The 16662-nt window shown below is 35.1% G+C and overlaps 1 protein-coding gene across 9 annotated transcripts in view; it reads left to right on the top strand.

The window, feature by feature from the left end:
• The window catches only part of NBEA (neurobeachin), a 452703-nt gene that overhangs the window by 403632 nt on the left and 32409 nt on the right, over positions 1-16662 (top strand). For all 9 annotated transcript variants that reach the window (XM_064409011.1, XM_064409015.1, XM_064409017.1 and 6 more), the window contains one exon: positions 2605-2772. In XM_064409011.1, the coding sequence (XP_064265081.1) occupies positions 2605-2772 (168 nt within the window). The remainder of the gene's footprint in view (positions 1-2604; positions 2773-16662) is intronic.

The following is a 16662-nucleotide window of genomic DNA, read 5'->3' as shown; positions in this document are numbered from 1 at the left end:
GTAGATAAGGAATTGATTGGACAGTTGCATCAGCTAGGTGACATCAGTGACAAGTGGGGGTCTGCCCTGGGACCAGCACCATTTAATATCTTCTACAATGGCATAGACAGTAGGATCGAGTGCACCCTCAGCAGATTTGCAGATGGTCCCAAGCTGAGTGGTGTAGTTGGCACACCTGAGGGCTGGGATATCATCCAGAGGGACCAGAACAAGTAAAAGAAGCAGCCCATGGGCATCTCATGAGGTTCAACAAGACCAAGTACAAGGTGATGCACCTGGGTCAGAGCAACCCCCAGTATCTACACATGCTGGGGGACGAACAGATGGAGAGCAGCCCTGCCAAAATGACATGGAGATGCTGGTGGATGAGAGACTGGACATGAGCCAATAAAGTCTGTTTGCAGGTTGGAAGGCCAACTTCATCCTGGGCTGCTTTAAAAGCAGCATGAACAGCAGGTTGTGGGAGATGTTTATGCCCGTGTGCTCTGCTCTGCTCTGGAACCCCACCTGGGGTGCTGCATCCAGTTCTGGGGTCCTTAGGAAGGACATGGACCTGTTAGAGAGCGTCCCTAGGAGGGTCACAAAGAGGACCAGGGTCTGGATTATCTCTCCTATGAAGACAGGCTGAGACAGCTGTCATTGTCCAGCCTTGAGAAGACTCTGGAGGGACCTTATTGTGACCTTTCAGTACTTAAACAGTCCTATGAGAAAGATGGGGACAAACTATTTAGCAGAACTTGTTGAGATGCGGCAGTGGGTAATGGCATTAAATGAAAAGGAGATAGATCAGACAAGATGTAAGCAAGAAATTTTTTATAGTCAGGATGAGGAAACACTGGAACAAGTTGCCCAGGGGTGTGGTGAATGTCTGATCTCTGGGAACATTCAAGGTCAGACAGGACAAGGCTCTGAGCAACCTGAAGTAGTTGAAGATGTCCCTGTTCATTGCAGTGGGGTTGGACTAAATAACCTTTTAAGGTCCCTTCCAAATCAAACTGTCCAATGGTTCCATGTTTTTGTGATTCTAACACCAGTGAGAGGATATTAGATGGGAAAAGTATGAGACATGCTCTTTTAAACGAAGCATCGATTTTTTCAAATGTATTGTCTGATCTTTGAGTAATCAAAAGTTCTGCTGTTTTTCTGAAATGCTCTTAATATTTGAGAAATAAAAATGCTAATTTTTCACCAAAGAAATACCTATTTTTTTTGTTGATTACCTATTTTTTGTTGATTATTTTATTTAATGACTAAATAAATAAAATAATAGTAAATAGATACAGATCAAAAGAAATTATAAATATGCAGAATTCAGTTGCTCAAGAGAATTTTTATGCTGATTGCTGCAAATGGATTTGAAGTGGATGCTAGAAAGATAACCAACTTCAAATTCAAAATTTTTAAAAAGCTTTGTTACATACATAAGGAACATTAAAAATTGAGCAATTAAATGTAAGGAAATGCTTTATTGGTTGTTGCTGTGGCATACTTAATTTTATCCTTGCATCCTCCACTCTAACTGATGTAAAAATCTTATAGAAAAGATTATATGGAATGACGTAGTTGCTGACTGTATCATATTGCACATGCACAGTACAATATAATTAAGGATATGACATTTTAAAATTATTTGTTGGGAGGCATGCTTTGAAACTAAATAGTATTAGTTTAATAGTATTTAATATTAAGCAATGTTAATGCTATTATAATAATATTGCATTATGCATATGATGGCTTCTGATTTTGAAAAGGAAACAACAAAATTTTGTATGGTTGTCTGCAACATTTCTTTATAGCTTTTTATGGTATGCTGAACTTAAGCCCTTGAAAACTGAGCTACGGGTCAGCTCTTAAGCCTGAGCCTTCCCATCCATTTTCATCAGAGAAAATAGTCACTGGTTTTGACAGAAAAGGGTCCAGTTTTCCACCAAAGCATGGAGAGTTCCTCTTCCATGAGGAGCAATACAGGGAAAATCTCTGAGGAATCGTTGCATGATGACCCAGGCATGGTTTGCCTTGTCTGAGTCTAGTCCTGCTTGTGGGGTGGTGAGGAGGGGGCTGCTGCCAGTAAACAGGGCATGGCATGGTACTGCTGTGCCTGATGATTAGTTCTGAAGCAGCCTCCTTTTGATGTAAATGAACAAAATGAATAATTTTTTTCAAAGTTTATCAGCTTGTAAAATGTGAAATTTCCTCAGAAACACATGAAGCGCTGTCCTAGCTGGGACGTGTTTGTGCTGAGTAGTGGCACTGTGATAAAAACAATGGAGGAATCTCCATTTTGGATTTAAAACTAATTTTAACTAGTTGGAAAATGAGTTGGAAGACTGCTTTTTTACAGTCTCATTGTAAAAAACTACTTGAAAAGCCCAGAAATTATTAAAATACTTGCAGCTAGGAGAAACTCAGTAGCTGAGAAGAAAATCAGCATGATATAAAGGTGAAGGAAAAAGATAATATCTTTTTACTGCTTCTTTCAATAGAATAAGTTAAATTTTTTTAATGTTTGAAAGATCTCAAATATATCAAATAAAGCTGAAGAGAAAATGTAATGTTGCCGCTATGTTTTCTTAGTTACTTCCTAATCCTGAATTTCACTTGCAGGCCCTGGAAAGCGAGTTTGTATCATGTCAGCTTCATCAGTGGATTGACCTTATATTTGGCTACAAGCAACGAGGACCAGAAGCTGTGCGTGCACTCAACGTTTTCCACTACCTAACATATGAAGGCTCTGTGAACCTGGACAGTATCACTGATCCTGTCCTCAGGGAGGTAGGTGTTTACTGTCACTTCATGCTAAAAACTGCTGTCATCTCACAAGAAATGGTACTTTTTCCATCTTTCACTGCCAAAAAAAATGGATGCATTTGACTTGATTCAGAATTTAGGCTTCAGGTGATTTCAGAAGCAAGTGTGGATAAACTAGCAATGAAACAAATGGACCTAATAGATTTAATATTCATTTATGGTGTAGGAAATTATAATGTAATGTATATTCTTTAATACAGTGTCTGCTACATTTTATAATTTACTTGTATTAAGTTCACTTAGTAGAACTGAAAAACTGGAAAAAAACCTACATTGTAGATGTAGAGGAAAAAAAAATCTAACCTTTACAGTCAGATGATGTTGGTGAGAATGTGTCTGAAAAAGAATGTATTTTCTAGAGTGTCTGCTGCAAATGTTTAAATTACTTTTACTCACGTAAAGTAGAATCAAACTGTTAAAGAAAATGCTTTCTATTTGTTGTGTGTTCAAGTACGTATGTTTATATATGTGTATGAATGAAATATATATATACTTTTGGAATATATATAAGTGAGTGTTTTAAATTAATCAGTAAATTTTAAAAGAAAATTGTTCTAGATATCCTTCTACATTTCCTTCCAGTGACTGTATTTGTTTTCACTAAGACTAATAATTTTCATGATGGTTTTCTAGTACCTATTAATTTGCATGATGATTTTCTAGCAACATTCATTTGTTGGCTAAAACAATTGAAATTTGGTGGAAAGTGTGAGGAAGCAACAGCTGCTAGATGAGTACTGCTGTGATGAAGCTCTACACACAATCTTCCATTCCCCCAGATAGCTGCCATCTGCTGTATGCAAAACAGGAATAATGAACACTGCCAGGCAATGGGGTTTTGTTTGTTTGTTTGTTTGTTTGTTTCCAATCTTGCAGAGAGAAATCTACATATTTCAGAAAGAAGTAGTTTCCAGAAAGCATTCATTCAGCTAACTACTGAGTTTTGTCATGGAGGTTTTTTTGTGTGTGTTGTTTTGGTTTTTTTTAATTCGGTTTGGTTTTTGGTTTGGTTTGGGTTTTTTGGGGTTTGTGTGGTTTTTTTATTTGTTTGTTCATTTGGTTGTTTTTTTTTTTTACCAATGCATTGCTGCATTCTGTTACATTTGATGATTTTTTTAGGAGTAAAACTAAAAATCCATTCAGACCCTCGGCTTCCTAGAACTGAATTTTCTCTACATGCACTGTGTAATGCTTAGACTTTCTAAACAATTAATATTTTCTTAGCTTTAAGACTGACCACAATTGCTTTGACTCCCCCTGCCTCAAATATATTATCTTGACATCTACATAGTAATTCTCTGGATTTAAAACTTTGAGCATCAGAAGAGTAATTCTCTTCTAGACATAAGAAGAAGCAATGCTTTTTAAAGTATAAAGCAGGTGTCCAGCACCATGAATACAAGGGATTTGCATGGCTTAGGGTCCTGATCTGCATGGGCAGACTCCTATGTCTTGACTTTTAGGGTCTACTCCCACAGGGCAGCTTGTAGGATTGAGGTCTGTCTGTCTGTCTGTGCACCTTATCTAACATATTATGACATGATGAGACTCTTCAGCTCTCCTGGGGCTCTACTTGCTTGCATATCTTGTCATCAGAAATTTAAGAAAATTCATGGAGATGTTTTTGTTCACTCACTTGTACATCTAACCCATGCCCTTTAAATCAATAACATATAAACATCTTCTTAGGCAATTTACACTGTAAATTTCTAAAACCACAACTTAATCTTCATTGCAACCAGTTAGATTTGTACATAAATTTCATTGATAACAATGAGAAGAGAAATTTAACAGAAAAAAATAAATCCTCCTTATTTTTGTCATACATAGATAATAAAGTCATATGCATCCATTTAAAAATAGTATGCTTTTACTTCAAAGAGATCTCAGGATTGTTGATTTTTTGTTTGTCATAATAAACTTTAAAAATACTTTTAATTTATTTTTAATCAGAATTTACAGTACATGTTTAAATAGAGATAAATTTAGACCTGCTTTCTGTTTTTCTGGGATCTGTTTATGAAACTAGTGCACATTCTCTGGCCAATAATAAAGCATTTAACACCTTGATGATATAGAGGACCATGTATTTGGTGGTCACATTTCTGTTGTGAGTATATATGATGGAGTTTCTACTTTTTTGTTGTTGTTCAGTTTGTGCTTGTTTGGGTTTGTTTGACTTTATTCTAGCTTTTTGGTAAATATTACAGAAAATTAATTAAAAGCAAAAAGATATTTTAAAAGCCTCTTAAGGTCCCTTGCAAATACAGGAATTAAGGATAAGAACACTAGCACCTTTAAAATAGTAATAAAAATTGTTTATCCTATTTTACAGTGGCAAGTGATGGTATCTGTCCTTTTAATTTAGAAACACTGCAATTTAGAATTAATTGCACCATGAAGTTATACAGGAAAAGGCATCTCTCAGTACCCAAATGCTCATGATGTTTATTTTGTAAATAAAACAAAATGTTGTGGTCCTGTGTCACAGAAGATGGTGAATGTTCTTAATACATGGCTGTAAAATAAACCAACCAACACAACCTTATTGGCAGCAGCCATTTGGACACCAGTAGGCTCAAGTATGGCAGTAACTGTGGCCATAACTAATTTCATATTGAACTGAGTCCCAGGTGAATCTGTCCAGTGAAATAAGTCTCCAAATAAAAAATATCTTCCCATTTATGTCTGAGCTGATTGAAAGATGTAATTTCAAAAGGTGGAGCCCTGTGACCTGTTTATAGTGTACCTTGGCCCTTTCACTTTCACCCTTTTCTTAAGCACCTCACTTAACCACTAAAAATATGTTCTTTGCTTTCTGTGAAGAATATTAAAGTTACTTCTGTAGTCATCTATCTACAGAAAAATATTCAGCAGTGGAACAACTGATCCCTGCCATTCTTTACATCTTTCTCATATGCTTTGGGAGCTCTCCAAGAAATCTCTACTGTTTAGCATTGGAAAAATAACCATCCTGTGTTATTGTTCTTTGCGGATCTATTGAATAGCAGATTTTCCATCTGACTTTTTCTTCATTTTCTATATAGAAAATTCCTACTGATAGAAACCATAATACTGGGATAGCATTAAGTTTTAGTTTACTTCAGTCTATGAAATCACACACATCTGCCCCTGGAATGCCTCTTTAACAACTTAAGATCTGCGCTGGATGGGTAAAATAAACTGGTTTCATTTCAACATAGTCAATTTGATTTTTTCAAACAACTTCATAATTTCTGATACCACTGACCAAAAAGTAATTGGTCGCAATAATTTACCTCAAGCTGTTACAAGGGCAAGAGGAAAGTCCTGATTTACATGCCTCATGGAATAAAAGTATAAAATTAAATTTCATTGTTTCAATCTCTTATGATTAGAAATTGGTAAATTCTCCAGTTCTATCAGCTGTAATGCTCTCTTAGTCACATATTGCAAAAAGATTTTCATATTGTAATGAGGAGGAAAACAATGTGTAACAAAATAAAATAAACATTTTCCAGGAACATCCTTCTTTCTTTCTTTTTTTTCTTCCACTTCAACCTTTTTTTAAAGTAAAAGCAGTGAGGTGGAAGCTAAAACTTGAACAGCTTAAGGATATTGATTCATTCTTACTTGACAGGTGGAATAATGGTTGCAGCACTAACCACAGCAATTACAGCATTAAAATGTCAAGAAATTAGAGGTCAGAATAACAGATAATTTTCTTCCTTTTGTCAGATTAAAAATTGACATTCTTTGACAGCACAGGATTTCTGGCTGAGAAAATTATGACAGCTTAACTCATCTTGTAGTTGTAAGGCAGTAATTGATAATGAACTTTACCATGACAGTCTTCTCCTGTGGAGAAACATGACAGAACATCCCCGGTACAAAGCCTGTATCTCTTTTTAATATGTAAACAGTAGTTATATTGGACATTAGATGTTATTTGGAATTGTCTTTACTGTTAGTTTACATCATAATCCAAATCCTTTTCCACTAGACAGACTTGGCTGACTTCAGGGAATTGATGCTGAGAATGCTAATATATAAAGAACAATATAGGAAATCTGGTTTATTTATAGTGCTTTGATGTTATGGCTCCACTTCTTTGGTAAAATATAGTTCCTCCCTTAGTTTCTCCCATAATATCTGTAAATTTTAGGAGCCCCTTTTTTCTCCAAACACCTGAAAATTAAGGCACTCAAAAATGCATTGAGTTGTAGTTTTTTTCATGTTAGGAACTTGTATGACACGAAGTGTTGTGGCTGAAAGGAAACAATACAGCCATACTGGTCATTGGAAAGTGCAATATATGAGACAAAATTATTTTTATTTATTACTACCTTTATTTAATGCTTTGTAGATGAAACACAAAATAATTAAGTGGACAGCTTAGTTCATAAAAGACTAATCACCTGTAGTACTGAATGCACATATAACTCGCAGAAAAGTACTATTTGGGGGTTTTAATTGGGTTGGGGTTTGGTTTGTTGTTTTTTTTTTTTTTTTAATCATAGCCATATCTCTGTTTATTTCCTTTTTGTACACTTTCACCTTGTTTATGATTAGAAATATTTTGAAAAATTGTTTCAGCTTTTGGTTTGCTTTGGACTTAAGGCTAGCTTTGTATCATCCTTGTGCTGAGCTGCAAATCCAACTTAGCAGTGCAGTACAATGACTTTCCTGTGACTGCTTGCATCCCCCCAGTCCAGCAGGAGTTATTGCAAGGATGTAGTAAAGCAAGGCAGTGTGAACCTAGTGGGCTCAGATATTTTTCCTGAGCACCTGTCAAGATACCTGAGCATACTTGCAACGCACACAGCAAATTGAAAAATGATTAAAATTGCTAGTGTTTGACAGGCAGTTGTTGTGCCCGTAAACTAATCCTAGTAGGACAGTTTTTCTGGCAGCTAACAGAGCATATGGCCTATGCAATATTTATTTCTTTGGTGATGACTTGATATTTAGCATATTTAAATAATTTGAAAAGTCATAATGATGCAGTAGTCTTGCAGTGCTTTTCAGCTACCCTCATTTCTGGGTTATATTTTTCCTCTTATATTTTCTTCTGTTATCTCTTTCTTTGATCTGACAGGAATAACAAAGCATCCCTCTGGATCTGCTATAGTGAAATATGCCCACAGGAAGCAGAGTAGATCACATCAGTTTTCACTTTTTTTTTTCTCTCCTTTCTTTTCGCCCCCCTCTTCTTGCTGAAACACTTTTTGCTACTACAGAGGGCTGACATGATAGGGCTGTCAAGACTCAGCAAGATAGATATATCTTTAACAAAGGGAGCTGGAGTGCTAGCCCTTCCCTGGTGACTGAACCTGGCAAATTTATGAGGAAAAAATTAACACACTATTCTAATAACACTATATAACACTTTCAAGGTAGCGCCAGCCCTTGCCACCAAGTGCTTGTTCTTCCTTTCTCTCAGAGTTATTAATATTTATTCTGATTTCATTTTTAACTTGTTAAGATCTTTTTCTTCTGGGAGCTGTTTCTTTGATGTGACAAGAATATCAAAACCACCCCCATAGATCTGCTTGATTGAATTGTACCCACAGCACTGGCCACTTATATGTTCACTTGTATTTAATTGCCTCCATACAAGGAATGGTCTTTGCTTCCTTTCTAGGAGCAGTCCTGTTTAAGCATGAATATGGATAGTGGTCAAATTAGTTGGAGGCTGCATGTAGTATCAATATCTGCTTTTTTCAAAGTTAAGTTAAGGAATTCAAGTAAAAACTGCCATCAAAGTAGAAATTCTTTTCCTGTATGCTAAGAGCTCTATTCCTTAAGAAATATGTATTGTATTCTATTGATTTTTGTCAAGAAATCTACTTCTTCATTTCAAACAATGTTTTTCCTAGACACACAGAGCAAGGATTTTTTTTCCCAAATTATACTGGTTTGGGGAAAAAACCCTTGATTTTTTTGTAGTACATTTGGCCTGTGTGTTTTATTGCATTAAGGGATTATCAACAGAATAGTAATGGATTTTTTGAATGTTTCACTCCGGGAGCATGTATGGATGTAATATAATGATTTGTATGTCTTTCTGGCGAGTTTCAGAGCACTGTATCTTTAAAGGGAAAAGGCAGAGTTTTAATATTGCTGTCACTTTGTTATGATAACTCTCTGTAGATCAAGAAGCAAAACACAGGCACTTTTTGAGGGTAAGATATTTATTTCTGTAGGTAAAGATTCCTTCAGAAGACACAAAATATAGGAAAAGATAGATTCTATTAAATCAGAATATTCAATAAGGAATTAATATAAATTGCATGAGGTCAGTTACCGCACAGTAATTGCCTAATGTATAGGCTTCTACTTGGATATTAATGTGTGCACTTCCATATGCTTGTTGTTTAGAGAAAAGGGCTTTCAGAAGGTGTTTTCTTCAGAATTACCAAAACATTTTAATTATGCATCCAATTTGACTATGAAATTACTTTTTGGGAGGGCCTACCCTAAGTAATACAAGCCATTTATGACATGAAGTCAAAAATCATATTCTGATCCATAGGACTCAAGTTTAAAAATGCCCTTCTACCATTGCTTAAAACAATTATCCACAGCTAGATCAATGATTGATCATAATATCTCCAGTTAATGAATGTATTATAGATAAGAGATAGTCAGTATTTCAAAGAATCTGTGATGATCTGAATTCATGACCATTCCTGGATCATGCTGTTGCATGTTTTTGGGATTTCAGAACCTTTTCAGAATCAAGAAAAGACACAGTCTCTTAAAGTAAAACAAGTGGCATTTGTTTGTGGCGTGCAGGTGGGGTTTTTGTCCAAAATAGCCTACTAGAAGGTTTGGGATTTGTTTATTATTAGTGGTACTTGTGATTAAAATGGTCTGTAAGCAGGCAGAGCTAAGCACTGCCACTCAAAGAGCAGCACCAGCTTTCCACCAACCATTCAAATGGAAGAGCTGATGGTAACTTATTAAGCTGATGAGACTTGAATCAGCCTATTTATTACATATTTCAGGTCATTCATTCATCAAAGGAATACTGCAGTGAATTAGTAAATAACCCATATTCCAGAAAAATTTCTTCTAATACTTCAACCTACCTGAAGTATTATTTGGAATAAATTGTTTTTCTCATTCTCATCTACATTTGAAATTCCATGTGCATTTCAAGCCCTGGAGACTTACCCAAACTGTTTAATGTTTTGCTGATATGGAAAGAACATTAACCACAATTGCTTTCTTTTATTGCAGAAATATATAAAATATAGGTCTTGTGCAAGAAAATTTCTTCCTTATTGTCTGGGGTTTTTTTTGTTTTTCTCCATATGGATGACAGGTACCAATTATTGATTTTTAAAATTAGCAACAAGCATTTTCACATACACTTAAAGTAATATTTTATGCAGGGGAGAGAGATGTGAAAATAACTGCAGCCAATTGTAACAGAAATAGCTGGAAGGGGCTTCTTTTTTCCTATTAGCACAGATTTCAGTTGTATTATGCTGTCATTACCTCAGCATAAATTAACCATTATTCAAAACATTTCCCACAGAGTAGTTTATTGGAACAGATATTACTCAGTCTAAGTATCTAGTCATTCACTTAGAAAGATGCAAAGCTGAGCTTTCTAAATGTTTTAAACATATTGATAATGTGCCTCTTTAATGCCATTTTGAAGCCTGTATACAGTATATCTATATTATTGTTTTCAATTAATGTCAAGAACAAAGTGAAGTTTTGAAGAATGTGTTCTGGGAAATAATCCAAACAAAATTATTTCTTTATAAACTAAACCCTACAAATAACTGAGAACATTTATTTTGAATGTAACAGTATACCCTTGTTCCAAAACTGAAATTCTAATATACACTGAAACCTGATGAATACTATACATGACACCTTTCAATATGTACATTTTACCTACTTCCCCATCAATCCTTTTTCAGATGTGAGTTTTGAAGGTTTCCTTGCTCTCTGAAGTAGATCTTATGTCCAGCAGTGGAGAAATTGAAGGTTGGCAGATGGCTGGACCCTCATCATAAGCACAATTTGTAGTAAAGAGTATGGGCTTTCAAAATTTCAGTGCACCTTCTTAAGGTGGGAACAAGACAGATGATTTGTGATAGAAGGACAGAGATGAGAGCAAAGAAATAAGCCTGCATTTACTTTCTGTTCAGATGAAAAATGAAACCACTAATGTTATATTGCCACATTCTTCACTTTGTTTTATTTCATTAACAGGAAAAGATTTTATTCAAGGGATTTGAGATTTCTTTTTGTCAAAGCAGAAGTAGAACATGAAGTCACATTTTTCATTTTGTATCATTTTGTGTTTATAAAACAAGAACAAAATACACATACTAGATAGTGTGGTTTTCTGAGCCTGTTCTGCTTTCCAAGCATTAAAAAAGTCTTCAGTCATCATGTTTTATTTCAATAATAAACCAGAAGAAAAAACATCACAGCTAAAATACATTCTTTGATGATTAAGTACCGTTTCCTCTTTTATTACAGCCCAGATTTCAGAAGGCCTGTTCTGCTCTTTGCTTCCCTGTTTTCCTCATTTTCTTTTTTGTTCTCCTGAAGGGAAGTTCTTAATTGTAAAAATAAGTAGAAATAAATATGATATGTATGTTCTACACTGAAACATGTGTAAGTCATTCTTCTGGCAGCAAAGGTCACTCATTATTTGAGGTATTAATAACATCTATTTTCCACAACAATTATATTCTCTATACTTAATCTTATACCTTCATTTATTTACTTCTACATAAAAGATGTCAGTGTCCCAGCAGTTCAAAGGACTACTTGCTTATGATTATCGGAATTCTTGTCAGCTACTAGCAAAATTACTGCAGGGTATGAACAGTCCCTAATAGAGCCCCATTCTTTCAAGTTTTGGTTGAACTTCCTCTTGGTGTGTTATTTTCTATGTGGCTTTACCAAAAAGATCTCAGAGAGCTCAGGGAAGGGCATCCTAGTGATGAGAGTAGAAGACTGACTTAGGGACAGGATTTCAATAGCTTGACAGAAAATAAGAGTCAAAGCAAATGTGTGGCAGAAAGGCAGGAATATGATGAGTTGCTCACGCCAATGTATATAGAGATATTGTTAGGTCTGGTGCCAGATTAATTAGCACTTACAGGGTCAAATTCAGATACAAAAGTGTAGACATAATTGCAGAAATTTCCAGAGGTCTATAGGCTATAATTTGACTGTACACATCTCATAAGAGATATTGTAGAAGCCTGATTAAATGGATCACCTTATACGAGAATGAACAAACACTGTGAAAATGGATTTTAGGAAGAATGTACAATGTGGGAAGATGGAAAAATTGTGGCTTTTTTCACCTCTACTTTTATTTTGTTATGTTTCATTATAGTGATAGCTTCAAGCATAACATGAAAACAACTGCTTGTAATAAACTGCATTAATCTGTGCCTCTCTTGACTTCATTAGCTTCCATTCTATGTTACAGTGGTTTTTTTTCTGTTTTAATTCAGGAATATATTTTTAAAAATTTAATTTCTGAAAAATTAATATAGAATTTGGGTTTGGGGGCTTTTTTAATTGATACATTGTGGATGAAAATTTTTCCAGACAACCAGGTCTTTGGAGCTCTTCATTAAGACCCTGTCTGAATAGTTGATGCTTTGGTGATTTAACAAGACAAAAGTCAATGGGTTTAAAATCTTTGGTCAGTAGGTGTCCTGAGCATCTGCCATGTATAGATTGCTATACAGCAAGCATAATTTGCTACAGTTCCTACAACCAAAACCAGCTGCATGTAATTGAGCCCAAGTCACAAAAATTAAATATTGTCCTAAATACTTGCAGTCCTTTATTTATTTCTTATATTGCCAGATTTGTCTGGAGGTGACACAAAATGTGTAGTAGTTTTACAGAATAGAATGCAAACATATGTGCATTTCCTAGGACAAAAGGAGGAGAGTATAGAGGAGGGAAATGTAACTGAAGTGGAAGAAGAGTAAGGAAAAAATTTGGGACTTTTTCTTACAAAAAGGATAAATTCAGTTGATGGACAGAAAAATCTTGGAAAAGGTGGAATTACTAAGGTATTTTTGTTCTTTAAAAAATTATTCCCTCCCAGATTAGGTTTGTCATTGCAGAAACTTTCCATGCATTTATTGCTTTTTAAAAAAATTGTTTAATTCTTAGAGGCTCACAATTTAGCTGTTAAAATGAAAAGCATGGTTAAAATAATCTGTAAGCATGCACTGTGAAAGCTCTTAGTCATAAAAAAATAGTTGGAAAAAATAGATGAAGTTTCAAAGTTTCAGTAAAAATTCTTACTGATATTACTGTTGCCTATTTATTAATAGGATGCCTATGCTTAAAGGACTCTGTGCTCCTGAAAATAATAATTAAAAACATACAGTGTCTTAAACAAAATAAAAAATGAGAGCTAATGAATTGAATTGAACCTGATGAGGTCACAAAACAATTTTGTCTTCTATCTGTACAGAGTAAAATTTTGCAGTGTGTAAGAGGCAGTACACTATTTGGATGACATAAGCATCTTTGAAAACCATGGAAAATAGCCCAATACTACTTACTTGGCTTCAATCCCAATCACTCCCCAAGGATTTTACAAGTCTAGGGTGCTTATATTTTATTCTCATCCTGGTTAGCTTTTCCTTTTTTTCTGGCAGTTGTGCAGGAAGCTGCAATCCAAACTCTTTCTGCTTCTGTCACCATTCATGGCTCATGAAATAGACATCCATCTTGAAAGTCAGGGATCCTTCAGAATTATTCAGTCCCAGAATTTTTACAACAATACCAAAGTTTTTTTTCACTTGCTGCATTGGCCTGTTGAGAGCTGTGAGTGGAGGCTAGGCTGAATGCTTCTTCTTTCCAGACCAGGCTGTAGAATACAGACAAAGATGCTCAGTTTTGCTGTTTTGTCCAGACTGCAGTTTGCTTCACATATTTTTCTCCAGGAGATCTTCATGAACAGTAGAAGTTTCTTTCTTCTGCCTCAGTGGAGAGGAAAATAACAAGAAATTGTTCACAGGTGCCTTCTCTCTTTTTGTAGCTTTGTTATTCCTGCACAGGATCTGGAGCTTAATTACTGTAGTACTATGAGTGTGTAATACCACTGTCTTCATTTCCACAGAATAACCAGGTTCTGCTTTCAGCTCAGCATTCTGGTCAGTATAAATGATCATGGATCAGTGATGTGTGAGTTTAAGATCTTTTTAAAATTTGTTTTAAATACTAGAATAAAAAGCAGTATAAAATTTTTGTCCAGATTAAAGCCTTGCATGTGCCGTGGAGTTTAACTGGACAGGTCAGGGTGAGAAGCCTCTCTGTCTGAAAAGGAATAATAATGAGGGATGAAGGAGAGAAATGGAATTGTGTGGAAAGGTGGCCATTTACAGAACTCCTGTCTTGTTGAGGAAGGGAGCAGGATAAGAAAAATGAACAATAAAGAGAGGAAAAGAATAGAATAGACTTTTGGAGCTTTTGTTGAGGAGGAGAAAGAGGGAGAGAAAGGGTTAGAAAGGGAGCCTCATAGAAATGAGGGAATTACCATAGGAACAGACAGCTCTTGGTGTGGTTAGTGTAGAGAAATTATATTTGCGACCTTCCCAAAACTTCATGGGATTTTTTCATTCTTGACCTTTGGGACTTATTTTTTAACTAGTGAATTAATTGAGATATTGCATAGGATAAAATAGTTAGACATCTCTAAACAAAAGTGGAGCCTGTATTTTACGTACTTGTGACTTGTAAAATTTAGCAGACTTCTAAATGCAGTTAATGGTGTATTGAAAAGTACTACTGGCAATTTTTGGCCTGGCACAGCTGGAACTTCAGTCTTTTTTGCTGTAACATACTGCCTTTCACATGTGGAAACAATTGTAGCATCCCAGACAGAAGCAGTGGTTTTGTATTTTTTTTAAATGCCTGTAAATTTTAGTGACTGCCAACCAAAGGATGATAATTAGAGTTTTCTTTTAAAAACAAAAATTCTTTTACTTTATGTTTTGTAGACTTTGAAAATCTGTAGTGGTTCTAGTGAGAAGAGAACCTGTATTTAAAAATTCAGAAGACTTTTTATCTCTTACTCAAGAAAATGTAACAAATTTGTCTGTGCTTTAGAAATAACCATTGTTGGAGGTAGTGCACTTAGAATCCCAGGAGCCTTTTTAAAAAGCAATGTGTGTTTCATGAGTTTCCTCTGATTAAAAAAATAAAACCCAACAGACAACCATCCCAAAGATCTAAAAATATGAATTAAGATTTCATCATCCTGTCTTGTATTTCATATGCAAAAGAGAAAAATAAATTAGTTAAAGGATGACATAATGGAAACACTTGGCTTAAAAGCAAAGACTCCTGAGTAGGAATGACAAGAAATATGTAAAATCTAAGACTGGAATGGTAGAATTTTTTTTAAAGAAGACAGATGCGGGCAATAATAGCTTCTAAGTATAAGTAACAAGAAGAGCTTGAATTTCCTGAAACTTTAAAGCAGGACTGCAAACTCAAGAAGAAAGCAACAGTTTGGGCAGATGAACTGAATGTCATGTTCACTCTGAGCAAGATGTTCAGAGTCAGATCTTGCTAAGGCCTAAGAGTAAGGACTTTTTCTCAGTAACAGGAGTTATACAATGGGAGTCACATTGAGGAAATGCATCTGGTTTGGTTTGGTTTGGTTTGCAAATACAAACAAAGACATCAGCAATTTTGTGTGTTGCAGTGCTTTGATTACCATCCTATAAAGGAGTAGCACAAAAGAGTAGTATCAAAAGGGAAATTCCATGTTGCAGGTGTATATTTTAGTAATTTGCATTGCAGACTCAAGATGTCAAAAAGAAGTTTATTCCACAGACCTAAATACCAGATGGGAAAGATCATCTAGACTAGCCTCTCAACCAACAAATCACATAGAGCTTTTGCCCATTTAGCTTTTTAAATCTGACCATCAGGGTTGGTGTCTAAATAATGGAGAGGATATGGAAGAGTTTCCTTATATAGGTAGAGTTTAGGTGATAAGAAATTATTTCAGACAGTCACATTAAATATTTGTAATCGAAAAATTTAAAAAATGTTTTAAAAGAAATTAATGAATGTCTTTGGAAAAAATGAAATTGTTTTTCAAATTGAGAGGAATCCTTGTTTCTGAGGTTGCTCATTAGGTGCTTATTGATAAATGATTTAAAGGCAATTTTCAGTATCTAAAAATAAAAAATCCTGATTGCTTAGATTTCAAAACCTTAACTGTACGTCATTGAGTTACATATTTGATGAATTATTGAATCATGCTATTATATCCCTTAGAACTTAATTTAGCAGTAAAATATTTTTAATCTTTGTGCTCAGTGACTTAATGATCAAAGAAAACAACATTTTGTTTCACAAACTTAATACAGATTTTGAAGAATGATGACAGAGCAATGATTTCATTTGGCATGACATCAATGAACACAAGAATTCCAGTAAATGTTACTAATCTATATGAGACAGAAATAATTACAAACATGTACATAAGAAATACAGTGGTTCAACTGAAGACAATAGTGGCATGAAATGATTATAATAAATGTTTTTTATATGGTGGATGACCTCATTACTTTCTAAAGCTACCTGAGGAGGGGGAGTGGAGAGGGAGATGCTGAGCTCTTCCCTCTGATATTCTGGGACACAGGAAAATGGTCCAAAGCTGTGCCAGGGGAATTCTATACTTAACAGCTTTTATTTTCTGAGTGTGTCAGCCACTGGAACAGACTTCCTAGAGAGGTGGCCAATACCTGAAGCCTCTCAGTGTTTAAGAGATATTTGTATTATGCCCTTAACAATGTTCTTTATCTTTTGGTCAGCCCTGAAGTAGTCTGTCAGTTGGACAAGATG

Source organism: Passer domesticus, chromosome 2, assembly GCF_036417665.1.
Source record: "Passer domesticus isolate bPasDom1 chromosome 2, bPasDom1.hap1, whole genome shotgun sequence".
In the NCBI taxonomy this organism is placed as follows: Eukaryota; Metazoa; Chordata; class Aves; order Passeriformes; family Passeridae; genus Passer; species Passer domesticus.
Note: the sequence above shows the minus strand (reverse complement) of the source record. Positions and strands in the feature narration are given on the sequence as shown.